This window comes from Myxine glutinosa, chromosome 5, assembly GCF_964187855.1.
Source record: "Myxine glutinosa chromosome 5, kmMyxGlut1.1, whole genome shotgun sequence".
In the NCBI taxonomy this organism is placed as follows: domain Eukaryota; kingdom Metazoa; phylum Chordata; class Myxini; order Myxiniformes; family Myxinidae; genus Myxine; species Myxine glutinosa.
In genome coordinates, this window is record NC_136265.1 from 54184862 (window position 1) to 54199782 (window position 14921).

General features: G+C 47.6%; 2 protein-coding genes and 1 long non-coding RNA gene across 3 annotated transcripts in view; 1 reads left to right on the forward strand and 2 right to left on the reverse strand.

The window, feature by feature from the left end:
* Positions 1–14846, reverse strand: part of POLD3 (DNA polymerase delta 3, accessory subunit) — a 67622-nt gene extending 52776 nt beyond the window's left edge. The window contains exons 1-2 of the mRNA XM_068117056.2: positions 14533–14846; positions 9646–9701 (exon numbers count right to left, since the gene is read on the reverse strand). Of these exons, the coding sequence (XP_067973157.2) occupies positions 9646–9701; positions 14533–14610 (134 nt within the window). The 5' untranslated portion in view covers positions 14611–14846. The remainder of the gene's footprint in view (positions 1–9645; positions 9702–14532) is intronic.
* The window catches only part of LOC144892275 (uncharacterized), a 341101-nt gene that overhangs the window by 67443 nt on the left and 258737 nt on the right, over positions 1–14921 (reverse strand). The window lies entirely within an intron of this gene.
* LOC144892024 (uncharacterized) lies at positions 5685–6686 on the forward strand. Its single transcript, XR_013623342.1, has 2 exons — positions 5685–5949; positions 6013–6686. It is a non-coding gene; the product is annotated as an uncharacterized LOC144892024 (long non-coding RNA).

Sequence of the window (14921 nt, forward strand, 5' to 3'; positions counted from 1 at the left end):
GTCATCTCAGGTGAGTGGATGCAGATGGTGCAAGGAGACTTCAATCCTAACTATCCTCGAAATGACTTTAACACACTTTACACTACCCGGGGTCTTTCCCTGCCAATCCATTGGCCAACTTACACTATGGGTTCTAAAAACCAATTCCCATTTACCAAACTGTGGTGCTTCTCGATTTGGGGTCTCACTCCCGCGATTCATCTCCCTGTGCCCTTGCACAATTTCAGGACTGGGGCGTGTAGCTCTCCCAGCAGGTCTACCCACCTGCACACCTCCACCACTGTAGTTGCCACCTGAGCTTACCTGCTCCTTACCTAACCTATCTAACTGGGGAAGGCCCCTCCTGGCTCTGTCACCCCTCGGTGCCCTCTGGCACTGGGCTACCCGGGTCCGTCCTCCGGATCCTCGGGTCCCATCCACAACAACTCTACCGGCTCCCAGAGCCCACCTGCGGCCTCTACTGGCCGACATCCTCACAGTGGTGGAGTGCCCAAACCAACTACACACACTAACAGGCGACACGCCCAGCCATTTCCACAACACAAATGCACCCATCCAAATGCCATTCTCTCACCCGCACCACAGATGCCAATATCCAACCACAATTTACCTATACCCTCTACCTAACACTTACACTACCCTCCCCGGGTATTAGTGATGGGGGTCCATCCTTCCCCCATTCACACCTTCGCACCATCCACTCCACTCCACAGTTTCCCCCATACTCACTCCACGACCATCCATTCCAATACTCCATATATTCCACACTCCATGTATTCCACACTCCATGTATTTCACACGACCATTCTCCATACACCTGTTGTTGCACACCTGTGCAATCACACCTGGTGCCACCTGCACCCTCCTTCCTTCCTGGACCATTTGGTCAACACAACACACATCACCATCACTCACTCACTCATACACTGCTCCATCCACCTGTTCAGTTGCACACCTGTGCAATCACACCTGTTCCTCACACACTTTTCACAATACACTTCTGAATACACTTCCAACACTCACACGGCATCATCTAAACTACCTGTTGCCCTGCTAACTTAGTGCTCCCCGTCTTCCCTTTAAACTAAGCACATACCACGTCATTTTCATCCACACTAATCTACCTGCGTCCCCACTACCGGTATCATTGTCACTACCTAATCTTACCGTTACCTAAGGTCATCTTCTAGGTCCCTACACATTATCCAAACCCTCCCTCGGTGAGCTTACACTGCCATAAACCCCATAAAACTAGTGCTCCTTTGCCCCCGCTGTGAGGGATGACAGAGTTGACATCCCACCACATCGGGGACGTCCCACTATCAATTTTACTCGTCCAAATTCAACCAATCAAAAATTTGCCAATCATCTGCCAATCATCAAATTTTGTTTTTTTTAAATTTCGGGTCCAAACCACTATCCTCGTCACACGTCTACTCACTAGAGCCTCTCGGTGCGCCAATTCATCTCTAAAGCTCGGCTTCGTAAAGCCGAGCAATGAATGCGGGTGGTTCGTTGCCAGTGGATGGGTCCATCCGGCATTCGGTGCAGGTAAGGCGGTCTACTCGACCCGAGATTCCACGCACCATCGGGGCACGGGACCGTCCAATGGCCCGATCTCGCCCTGCCGGAACGCCTCAACAAAAAGGGGTCGCCATGACGACCCTTCCTACCGGGCCGCCCGTTCCGCCTGGCGGAGCTCGGACGCGACCGTTCTGAGCGAGGCCCAGCGTGGATCGCGTACGGCGGTTCTTTTGAAACCGCCGTGGTTCGGATCCCCGCTGGTCCTCGCGGCACGCGAAGCCCGGCACGCACCGAGGGCCCGATTCGGCTAAACGTCGTTCTAACCGCTAACCCGGTTAGCGTCGATGCTCCATTCGCATGCTTACACCCCGCAGCCCGTTCCTTGCTCACACATCCAGCCGTCTCCATGCTCTTTGTCATTGCACCTTCCCTGACACACCTAGGTACACTCATTCCGCTTACAGACTTTGTCACACACCTGACCACCGCACACCTTTGCACACACTCGTCGTTCGCACACCTCACCAACACACCTCTTCGCGCCCCCTCCTCGGTCACCTCCTCTGTGACAATCACAGGTGTGCTCTCACTTGCACACCCAACCACGTGCCTCACAACCAATTCCAGTGTGCACTCCCACACACGCTCTACCATTCCAGGTGTGCATCCTTCCATTCCAGGTGTACTTCCTCTCTCACCTGCCACAACCAACTCACGCTCCGTGTCACTCTTACCACTTTCACCACCACTCTTGACAGCGCACTCACCCTTACTCTCGACAGCGCACTCTTTCCTCATGCACCCGTCCGTTACACACCTTTCTCGCGCATCCTCTTGCGCACACTCTCCCGTTACTTCCTCCGTAACACTCACCACAGGTGTACATTCTTCCTTACTTTTGACAGCGCACTCTTCCCTCATGCACCCATCCGTTACACACCTTTCTCGCGCATCCTCTTGCGCACACTCTCCCGTTACTTCCTCCATAACACTCACCACAGGTGTACACTTTCTTGTTACATCCTCTGTAACACTCCTCGCTACGCGCTTCCATGTGCCCCCTCGCACACGCGCTACGACCGACTCACTCTCGACAGCACACACACTCCTCGGCGCGCACTTTTTCCTCACACACCCCAGAGTCGGACATTCTCGCACACCTCCTCCTTCGCACACCGTACCTGTCGCACACTTCACCAACGGCCTCTCACGAACACCCGGATCCAAATCAACCCCCAAGCCGACTGAAGCTCCCCTCACATCATATACATTTCCTCGTATATCGCCACTCACCTTGGCACCTCGTCTCCGCACCTCCTTCACCACCTGCAAACTCTTTATTTGGTTAGTGAGCACATAATCACGATTTGAGCACCGACCTTGTACATATTCCATTACTTCCTCCTTTATTTCTCTCTTAGTTTCCGTCCGTCTCTTCTTAATTTCACTCACCCCCTCTTCCACCTCCTTTAACTTTTGCTTCACCTCTTTTATCTCCCGGTGCGTCTCCTCAATCTCGTCCTCTAAGGCTACCTTGACCGTCTCTATGTGCGTCCTTACCTCCCGGTCCTTCGTCTCCATTACTTGTCACCTCGTCCAACCTCGTTGTCAGTCCCTCACGTACCATCTGACATTGCCTCTGTGTCGCTATTAAGTCATTTTTAATGTCGTTTTGTGTCGCTTTTAACCCTCCTAGTACCGCAGTGTTCCTTTGAACCTGCTCCATTAACTCCGTCTGTCCCACCGTCAGCTGTTCTACTCCCCTCGTCAGACCCTCTATTCCCCCTTGTAACCTCGCCGTATTATTCCTCACCTCTTTCTCCATACGCTTTTCACCTCGCTTTACCTCCTTGCGTACCCCCGAGACCTCCTCGCTTACACCTCGTCGTATCTCCTCTTTCATCTCCTCCATCTCCTTAGTGGATGCCACCCTCATCTGTCCCAATTCATCCCTCTGAGCATCCAATTTACCTTCTAACCCGATTTTCACCTCCTCTATGTGGTTCCCCATTCGTTTGATTTCCCGGGCGGATTGCTCCCCTACTTCCCGCAATTTGTCGTCCATTGTGTTTTCTAACCCCCTTAACCCATTTTTCACCCCCTCTATCTGATTCTCCTGGGCAGCCATTCTATTTTCCACCCCCGTTAACCCATGTTTCACCCCCTCTATCTGATTCTCCTGGGCAGCCATTCTATTTTCCACCCCCGTTAACCCATGTTTCACCCCTTCTATCCCATTGTCTAACCCCTCAAATTTCTTGTCTAACCCCTCAAATTTCTTGTCTAACCCCTCAAATTTCTTGTCTAACCCCTCAAATTTCTTGTCTAAACCCTCAAATTTATTGTCCATGTCCCTGCTGGATTTTTCAGCCATTTTGTCCATATACCCCATCATCTGCGCCGCGATGAGGTCCAATTTCACCTGCACTGCGGTCTCGGCTGGGGCAGCGCCGCCATTTTGTGCCTCCTCAACCTCGTGCACGAGGGCGCCATTTTGCGCGCCTGAAACCTCCTCAACCACATTGCCATTGTTCTCCTCTTCCCTTTTCTCCACATACATTTCCCCGAGGTCCTGGGTCGATTCTACCCCGTCTATCTCTCCCACCGGCATCCCGTCGCCTTGACCAGCCATGGCGCGACTTTCAAATTTAGGATTTTATAAAATACAATTTTTGGGCCACTCGTAATTTGAGCGCGCTAAGCGCTTCAGGTCCGAATCCGACACTCCTGACACCAATTGTTATGGCCAATAGTACAATTGGTGTTCCAAAATTTGGGCTAAATAAATTTAGTCCCAGGTTCGAATCCGACACTCCTGACACCAATTGTTACGGCCCGCGGATAAGGTGTTGTGTTTGCCGAGCGGATGGCCCCGCGGTCGTACAGTTACCCCGACTAACCCGATTCCCGAACGTTAGCCGGATCGCGCCACAGATATTCAATAGGGAAAAGACTAAGGCAACACGGATGTGAAGAAGAAGCAGACAAAAAGGTTGGAAATACGAATATAATTTATTTGCTATTTACAAGCTCAAAAAAACCAAGGAGAAGGAAAGATAAGAAAATAATTTACAGAAGATTTTAGAGACACAGTGCAACGCTAGCTTATACGAGCTTAATTAAATACCCAGGACAGAACAAACAAAGACGGACTCACACGGGGAATTGCAGAGTGGATTGGCTGGAAGGAGGAATGGGAAGGCCCAGGCCACTGCAGGCGTCGAGGTCCCGCTCCAGGAGTCGACTCGCGTTCTTGGCGGGAAAGCCTTCGTGTGCAGCGGCGCGTATTGTTCACCCCGAGCGGATGGGTGCTTCGTGCTGGACTCCGGGCTCTTCAGCTCCACTTTTATTGCCACTTAACGCCACACTCAACTCGTCCTCCTCCCACGCCACTCTCTTTCTTCATCAACCCTTCCTCCTTCAACAACAACTGTACTTTTAGCCACCAACCACCAACCAACTCCTCACCACCGACAACCACTGACAACTCAACGCAACCACTGACCACCCAACGCAACCACTGACCACCCAACGCAACCACTGACCCCTTCTTGCGCGCGCGCCTTTATAGCGCCTCCGGCGATCAAGCCGCCGGTCTTCAGGACACGCCCATCGGTGTGCTCACCTCGGCCCTGATTGGTCGGCACGGCCCTCTAGCTCCGCCCTTGATGACGATGGGCGGGCACGCCTTTCTTCCCCGACCCGAGCACATGTTCAATGGTGGTTTTGGAGGGGATTTAATTGGCAATCGAGGCTTGGCAATGACGAAAGGGGATGTGAAAGGAAGGGGATCTACTCTTATTTAATGCAGTGCAATGGAGTGTCATCTTAATGGAAAACAAGGCCTTACCCATATACACATAATAAAGATATATCTATCAACCAGGGGGGAAATCTATGATTGGCTAACGTGTATGCTTTATGGAATTAACTACGGGAACGCCCTTTGACCTTTATACAACACTGGAGGCAGGAGGGTCCAGACTAAAGCAATATTAATACAACACAATAAAAAAACACAATCCTCATTTCCGCAACAATATATATATATATATATATATATATATATATATATATATATATATATATATATATATATATATATATATATATATATATATATATATATATATATATATATATATTGTTGGGGATTTGGGAATTGTGTGTGTAATTTGATGTAAATTTTCCCCTTTTGTATGCTGTAAATATTCCCTGTAAATATCACCCTCCAATTGTAGTGTCAAAGATCAAAGGTCGTCTGTAGTTAGGCCATCGCACACACGTAGCAAATCTATGATTTCCCTCATTAGTTATGTCCTTAGTAAATGTAGTTGAAGGTTCTGTGATCCACTAGTTCATTACGTTGCATCAATTAAATAAGACAGGTCCCTCCGACGCCCCATGGCATCTTCAAAGTGCCAGGTTTGCCAGGTTTGCTGAAATTGCCTCCATTGACCACGAGGTAAAGCCTCTTCAAAGTGCCAGGTTTGCCAGGTCTGCTGCAATTGCCTCCATTGACCACGAGGTAACCTCGGAGAAGAAAGGCGTGTCTCCACCTCGTCATAGAGGGGAGGAGTGAGTCAGCCCCGCTCAACCAACCAAGAACAAGGGGTTGGGCTTGGAGAGGGTGTGGAGAGAAACATCGAGGAGCTTCGCGAAGGTTCAAGGGAGGGGCATATATAACCCGCGGTGGCACGGCCCCCGGGAGAGAAAAGAGACGGAGAGAGATCGAGGGAGATCGGAGAGAGAGAGTTGCGGGATCGGAGAAAGGACCGAAGTGATTTGGAGTGCGCGTGACGCAGCGGTGCACAGGAGGAGCTTTGGCCGCGCAGCTTCGGAGCCGTGGCGGTTTTGTACGATCGCAGCTCGGGTTTTGACGGCGGCTGTTCGCTTCCAGCCCGACCGTGCCCCGGTCCCCGCTGAACCTTCCTCTCCCTCCAAGCCATCCACCTCCTACCATTCGTTCCTGCTTTCATCCCCCGTGTAAGTCTGGCCGTTTGTCTGTCTTTCATGTTGTCTTGGGGTATTAAGTAAGACTGTTTATAGATAAGTTAATAATTGCACTGTGTCTTCTGATTCTTCCATTTCCTTGTATATTACTTTGATTGCTTTTCTTCCTTTAGTTGTGTGTAAATAATAATAAATCCTGTTATTCCCTACTTTGTCTTCTACTCCTTCATGCTCTTTCGGTCGCTTTAGAGGTTTCCATCATTGCACACCTGTGGCACGATTTGGCCAACGTTACGAATATAAATCGGGTCTAGTCTCGGTAAACGGCTCACGCCGCAGTTCGCTTCGCTCGGCGCAAACATCCATTACGCTGCGGTCGTGAGCGGGGAGTATTTCCTTGCGTACCGGGAAGCGCTGGTATTTAGGTCATAGGACGGTTGGGCCTACTACCCTACCCAGCGCCGACCGGGCGTGGCGTCATACCCCCGGGACCACGTCGGTCAGTAACAAACGAGGGGATTAATCCCCCCTTGGTAAGTGGGAAAGGCCACTTTCCAAAGACGTCGGGGTCCGTAACAATATATATATATATATATATATATATATGTGTGTGTGTGTGTGTGTGTGTGTGTGTGTGTGTGTGTGTGTGTGTGTGTGTGTGTGTGTGTGTGTGTGTGTAGTGAAACTGAAGAAGAAGAGGTGATTTTGGGGTGTGGTGATCTAATGCATGCTGGATATAGTCGAGCGTCGAGCGTCGAGCGATATAGTCGTTATGTGTGAGGGGAGAATTATGCGGTCTGAACGCACCTTGTACTGGTCAGCACTTCATTCATCTTGGTCAGACCAGATTGATGGCTTGGTCTTTATACTATGCTTGAGTAAACTACTTATACTTATACTGTATACGATTCAATAGCTAATACGTTAATTGCTTGTGTGCCTAGGACTTGTGTGAATCGATTTCAATAAAGCCTCACTTCTGTGAATGATGTCTTGGATGAATGCCATTACAATTTATTGAAATCGTTTCTGTGAAGCGCTGAAAAATTAACAAGCTCATTAAATTGGAGAGGTTCGGAGGTGATCTTAATGCCGGAGACGCATCCAGTCAGTGGACCCACTGGTTCCATTCCCTGGGGCTCTACCTGGGATTGGTGCCGGAAATCACCGACGAGCAGAAATTGAATGTACTTTCTTGCAACGTGACACATTCTGTCTATGAATACTTCTCCCACTGCGCGAGCTATGAGAACGCTGTGGATACCTTGACGGTTCTTTAAGTCAAGCCTCGGAGCACCATTTCCGCCTGGCACCTTCTCGCGACGCGCCAACAGGAACCATCGGAGTCTTTGAAGCAATACGCGCAAATCTTGCGACAGCTCGGTCGGGGCTGTGCAGTCATAGACCGCGCTGCTGTGGAGGGCACTGATGACTTAGTACGTGACGCTTTCATAGCCAGGCTCCAGGCTCCCGCAATCTGACAGGGCCTCCTCAAAAACGACACGCTGGACTTCAAGACGGCCTTCGACCAAGCCCGGGTACTTCAGTCGGCACAAGCGAGATCTGAGGCGTACGGCCGTCTGTACATAACTGCTCGCACTTAGGCCAACACTGAAGATCGCGTGGAGTCAGAATCTGCTGCCGCGCGAGTGCCCGCGCGGGCTCTCGTGTGCCGGGATTCCCGCAGAGAGGAATCGGACGACGAGGTGAACGAGCCGCATACCGCGGCTGCGGCATCCCCAGCTGGGCCCACAGCCAAATGTTTCTTTTGTGAAAAACGCCATCATCCTTGCTCGCCTTGCTCGCTCGGGAGACGACGTGTCGTAATTGCGGGAAGAGGCCACTTCGCCAAGGTCTGCCGATCGACCAAAAGCCACGGATGACGCTAGCAGGCGCGCGCGCCCCTGGGATCTCGAGAAGAACTCCTCGCGGCTTAGCGAGGACTGTCGTCCCGGTGGAAATCAACAGCCAATCGGTGGAAGCGCTGATCGACACGGGCAGTGACAAGAGTTACATCAGGCAATGACAAGAGTTACATCAGCCAGCAACTCGTCGAACGGTGGCCTACTGTTGCGACGACGCAACGTGTGTACATGGCTTCCGGGTCTTTGTGGCAGCAATCCTGAGGAACTTGTATAGTTAAGCTGGTGGTGCACAACAACAGTAGGGAACAGGGAAATCAGGAGATCTGTGGAAGAGAGCGGGCTGGGGCGGTGTACACGGGATAAGCAAGATGGATACTACAGGGGATTTCAGGAAAAAACATCCCAGGTTTTTCCATCCAGACATCCAAGTCTGCCTTCCATCACTACCTACATGATCCCACTTCGGCAGGGACGTCGCGCTTCACACTTCGACATGATCTGATAAGACTCTGTGCACCTTTTGCCAGCAATGCCTCCCATCATGACGTGGTGCATTCACACATTCTCGTCGTCCTGTTTCCCTTTCACCCCAGTGTACGTTGAATCTTCACCAAGATACAAGCCATCCCATGGTGTTTTACGTGCAGGACAACACATTGATGCGTGTGCTGTCTGTCTAAAAACATTAAACCGGAAGAGCAACGGTCGTAGAGTAGGCGATCACTGGCACCCTGAACAAATAACAAATTCCTGATACAACCTACAGGGGGTACCGCATCAGCAGCACACCCAGATTCCTCAGCAATGGTGCAACTTTCACCCACGTGCTGCATACTTTTAATGGGACTGACAAGTAGTCACCTGGACTGCTTTTCCTAAACAATCACGGTGTACTTATCAAACATCGAGCGGGTAATCATTTGCTTTGATTATTGCCACAATAATATCCCCCAAAACCCCCGTGTGATCAATCGACAATCAGGTTGAAGATTTTGAACTTTTCACGCAAGGTCGGACACTTGAGGGTATTTTTTTTTTTAGAAAATAATAGAAATAACCTTTTCACAATTGGTAGATCTATGCCTAAGGCCTAATTCATCTCAAAATCTCCTTGTTCGTGCTCTTATTTTTGTGTGGACGATGCCTTCTCAAAATTGAGTTTCCTGCACTTTGTGACTCAACGAAGCACTCGCTTTGTGGACACATGGTTTAGAGATCCCCGCTAACGAAGGATAAACCGACGTCTTCACATCCAATCGGAGCTCGTGCTACGCTGGTACAATAGTCATTTGGCGACACTCACCGTTTTGCACTGTTGATGTGCACACCCAGCGTGTGACTCAGCCATTTGTACGTCACCTGCCGAGAAAGAAAAATGGATTAACAACGCGTGCAATTGTCCAAGAGTGAGACGTCAAACAATAGACACGATATTGTCCTTCTATGGAAAACAGCAACTGTCGTTATGTCCAAGTGGAGCGAGCTTTTGTCGCAGTGTGTGATGTCCTCTTCGGTGAGAAGCGTTGTTCAAATAGAGAGGGTACTTTGGGGGGAGAGAGAGAGAGAGCGAGAGGACACAGAAACTTTCAAGTAAGAGGACTGGGATAGGCAGGGTTAATGGGGGAAGACAAGATCATGGGTAGGCATGGGGGATGACATGAGATTGAAGGTGCTTGAAGCCCTGGACTTATCGAATAGCCTCAGAAAGGCAGTTCCACCAATAGGAGAGAAAAGGACCTAAAGTGCATGTAGCAAGCCTGGATTTTGGGAGGATAACCAGGATAGGGGATACGGATCATCTTGGGATTCCATGAGAAAGTAGAGCCGGTGGTTCGTATATACACACCTGGCCAAGTCAGGGAAGTAATTTGTTCAGGGTGCCGCCGATAGCTCACCAACTCCGCAAAAGACACCGATGGATGTTTAACGTTCAACATCAACCATTGGTGGCAGAAGGATCCCCATCCAGGGACAGTGTGCTCAACTAATTAATAGCTATTGAACTTGTCCCCCGGTGCAGCCGCAGACGCGACTTTGCAAGCACTTCTGTCTGTCTGTGCAGAGCATCTTTTTTTTAAACATTTGAGCTTTTGTCATCACATTTTCAATAAACATATATTATGACAGTATGGAGACCACTAATCGCACTAAAATACACAATTTGGTCTGTCTGTCTGTTTTTTGATGGTGTTGGTGGTGTTGGGCCTGGTGTTGGATCCCTGGTGTTGGGCTAGCGGCTAGGGTGCCGGCTTAGGATCCTAGGATCCTGGGTTTGAATCCCGGTCAATCGCTGAATTAACGCCAGGGGGGTTGACTCAGCCTGTCATCCTTCCGAGGTCGGCAAATTGAGTACCAGTTCACTGGTAATTCCCTGCTTGTCGTTAAAGGCGGCAAAAAGGGTTGGCGTCAGGAAGGGCATCCGGCCGTAAAAACATTGCTTCAAAAAGGGGACCGAAAAACAACAACAACCACAGTTCCCGAAAAAGGCCAACCCCCGCTTGCGGGGAAAAATGGCCTCTAAAGGTGGTTTTGTCTGTTTTTTGACCGCGATATGTTCGGTCGTTACTCATCTAATTGCAACCAAACTTGACAGGAGGACCAAGGATCTCATGATGGAGGTTTTAGTGACTTCACTCGCCCCCCCTCCCCAAGGGGGTTTTCTGCCTTGGGCAAAATCCGTGTTGAGGTGTATATCTGTGTTAAGTTAGCTAATCATGGCATTTTTCCAAAGCACCATTTAATAACAAAAGCAATAACAACACCATTGATAACTAGAACGGCACTCAGTAGAGAGCATACCTCCGCCTGGTTGGCCATATCACTCAATGGCGAAGAATTACTTCAAAGATTCTACTACCAAAATTGAATCAATTCTTCCATGTCATACACACAACCTGTCCACCAATTTTCGTCCAAATCCATCCATACGTTTTTGAGATATCCCACTATGTCTCATTTTGGCCCTATCTCCCAATGGTGAAGAATCACTTAAAAAATTAAATAATTATCATATCCGAATCCAAATTCAGATCTTCACCAAAATTGAATCGAATAGTCCTTGTCAGACACCCAATTGGTCCACCAAGTGTCGTCCAAGTCCATCCACAACTTTTTGAGATATCCTGCTGTGTATCGTTTATGGCCCTAACTCCTAATGGTGAGGTAAAAAAAAAAAAAAAAAAACCTTTAGAGGCCATTTTTCCCCGCAAGCGGGGGTTGGCCTTTTTCGGGAACTGTGGTTGTTGTTGTTTTTCGGTCCCCTTTTTGAAGCAATGTTTTACGGCCGGATGCCCTTCCTGACGCCAACCCTTTTTGCCGCCTTTAACGACAAGCAGGGAATTACCAGTGAACTGGTACTCAATTTGCCGACCTCGGAAGGATGACAGGCTGAGTCAACCCCCCTGGCGTTAATTCAGCGATTGACCGGGATTCGAACCCAGGATCCTTGGATCCTAAGCCGGCACCCTAGCCGCTAGCCCAACACCAGGGATTCTGATCAAACTTGACATGCAGCTTCCATACCCCAAGGACCAGGTTGTTATATTTCAGCCTGATCCGTTGAAAAATGGCAGACTTAGGCGACCATTTTATTTTTGGTCATGAAAACGACGTTAACACTCTAGCGTCCACAAATATTAACAGATTTTGATCAAACTTAGAATGTTTAACCCTTACCACACAAGGTAGGTTGCTATTGCATTCCAACCCGATCCATCACAAAATAGCCGCCATAGGCCGCCATATTGTTTTCAGCTCCGAAACGACATTAAGACCAACTTAATGTGAACATGTAAAAGTGGCGAAAAGTGGTGCGAGATAATGGTGAGGAATCGCTTAAAAAAATTATTGTAGAATGAATGAATGAATGATCGTTTTAAGGCCATTTTTTCCCCTCTAGAGCGGGGGTTAGCCTTGCAGGCCCCATGACAATCATGGTTCCCTGTTTGAGGCAATGTGTTTTATGGCCGGATGCCCTTCCTGACGCCAACCCTTAGTCGCCTCTTACGATGTGCAGGGATACGGCGTACCGATTCTAAATCGGGGTACACACCGTGATCATTCATCCCAGTAAGCTGGTACTCAATTTGCCGACTTCAGAAGGATGACAGGCTGAGTCAACCCCCCTGGTGTTAATTCAGCGATCGACCAGGATTCGAACTCAGGATCCTAGGATCCCAAGCCGGCACCCCAACCGCTAAGCCAACACCAGGCTCTAAAAAAATTATAGTCGTCAGATCTGAATCCAGATCTTCACCAAAATCTAATCATTTCGTCATTGTCACATACGCTACGTCTCTGCCAAATGTCGTCCAAAATCGTGCACAAATCGTGCACAACCTCATAACAGAATATTAATGTTATTACAAACCAATATTAATACTAATAATATCCCCGCCCCCCCCCCCCCACCCCCCCCCCCCCCCAAAGGGTTTTTCCTCCTTTGACAAACGCTGTGTTAACGTGTATAAATAGCTTATCGTAGGGGCACCCCTACCAGTGGTAAAAAATATATAGATTAAAAACCACAAACACGCATTATTACATTTTTAGACAGTCGCTGCTGCTGTTTAACAAGAAAATGAAAGAAAATTTTAGGAATCCCGACATCCTTGAGGCGCTCTATGCTCATCGCATCCACCACAATGAACGGACTTGAACGTAGATCTACCGTAATCTATAGACTCCACATATCATAATAACACGACCATTCCTGCCGCTTCCGTGGGGAGTGAGTGTGTACAATGAGCTCTAGTTTTGCATTTCGGGATTTGCATTTCTGCTTTGCATCAAAGTAGCACCCGCTATGTGAAACACCAGAATGGTAGTTTACGGTCGGGTTGGGAAAATGAACCCAGACAACACAGACAGGCCCAGGCGTAGTCCACTGATCTCTATACTAACTGGATAGGAAGGGAAGCTCATTTTTTGAAGCAATTTGTCCGCCATCTTTGCTCCCCCACGATTCCCCAAAACAAATGTCATTTACCGATGTAATGCGATTCCTCTTCTTCATTCAAATCGACCGCTGCGGTTTTTATAACCGTAAGCAGCGCACGATGGCATTTCATCAATCCTGTAATAATGCTTTTTCAACCCTGGAACGGATTAAAATCAATTCGGAATGGAATAAAATAAAGTGGGAAGGTGGAATTTTCGTAGGAAATATGCTGATAATTAAATATTAAATTATTTAAATTCCCTCTAATTAAATATTAAATATTAAATAAATTAAATATTCTAATAATAAATAATAATATTAAATAATTAAATATAATTAAATTAATTAAATTAAATATTAAATAATATTAGTATTAATATTAAATATTAATAGTAATTAAATATTCTTTAAAAATTTAAAGAATAGGAAAATAGGACTGCGTTAACTTTTTCATGGCTGATAATATAACATGGATCTGCAAAATAAATTGGTATGTGAATACTTGTATACCATATTTGTGGTCAAGTGTTAGTTTTGTTTTGTTTTGTTTTTTCCTTCCACATGGCACAATATTCTTATTGAAGTGAGTACCATTGAAAATAAATTGCATCCATTTATCAAAGAATCAGAATCAGAAGAGTATAGTGAAAACAAACTTCTGAGTTATACTTCTGGGCGGAGAAACATGATGGTCAGAGTAAATATTTTTGTTATTCTCCTCCAAGACATGTCAGGATATTGCCAAATTATGATAACTTATAATTACAGAATATAAAATAGCAACATGTGTACAGGACGGCATCTTTCCTCACAGCAACCTGCTGTCTAAAGTCAATTTGAATCGAATGTTTTGTTGAAATTTCGATTAAATTATTTTATAAAATATAGCAGGCATTGTTTTTTGATAAAGACAATGAACGGACGCAGATTTTCTGGGGGAACCAATATGGCGACGAATCTACTTCCGGTGACTTCACAGCGAATGGGCCGATTAGCGTTGATTTGGCGTCGAGCCTCTTATCCAGTTAGTATAGAGATCAGTAGTGTCCTTCCGGCCTCTTATCGATCATGAAAATAATTAACTGTTTTATCCTTTTAACACTCACGTTGCACCCTCATCCTCACTGTGTCCTACTGTTAATGCCCTTATGATTCACGGAGACGTACAGGGAAGAAAATGAAGCTAGATCAGCAAACCGATCACAAAAATAGGAATAATGGCTGGTAATGGCAAACAAAACAGTGACCCACCAGCCTTCCCTCATCAAACACGGCCTCGTCCAGATTCTCCAACCATAAACCCCCGTCACCAGCTGCAGCAGGCGCCATCTTACTACACCTATCTACTTCTTCTTCTTCTTCGGTAAAAAATGTTCATCAGTCACTGGAAAAAATAAAAAGAAATTTTTTTGGGGAAATACTGTACGACTTTACGTGCATACGTTCGCCCAAACGTAACACAACTTTACTTAGGAGAGGAAAGCTTCCGGCACCACACCAGGATGCAGCCTTTGGTTAAGAACGGCCATGCCAAGTATCATAGAACATAAGCGAAAGGGCGGGGACTGGGAGTCATGGGGGAGGTGTATTGTTTACATCCTTCAGTTACTTCGCTTAAAGCCATTTTGGAAATCTATTAC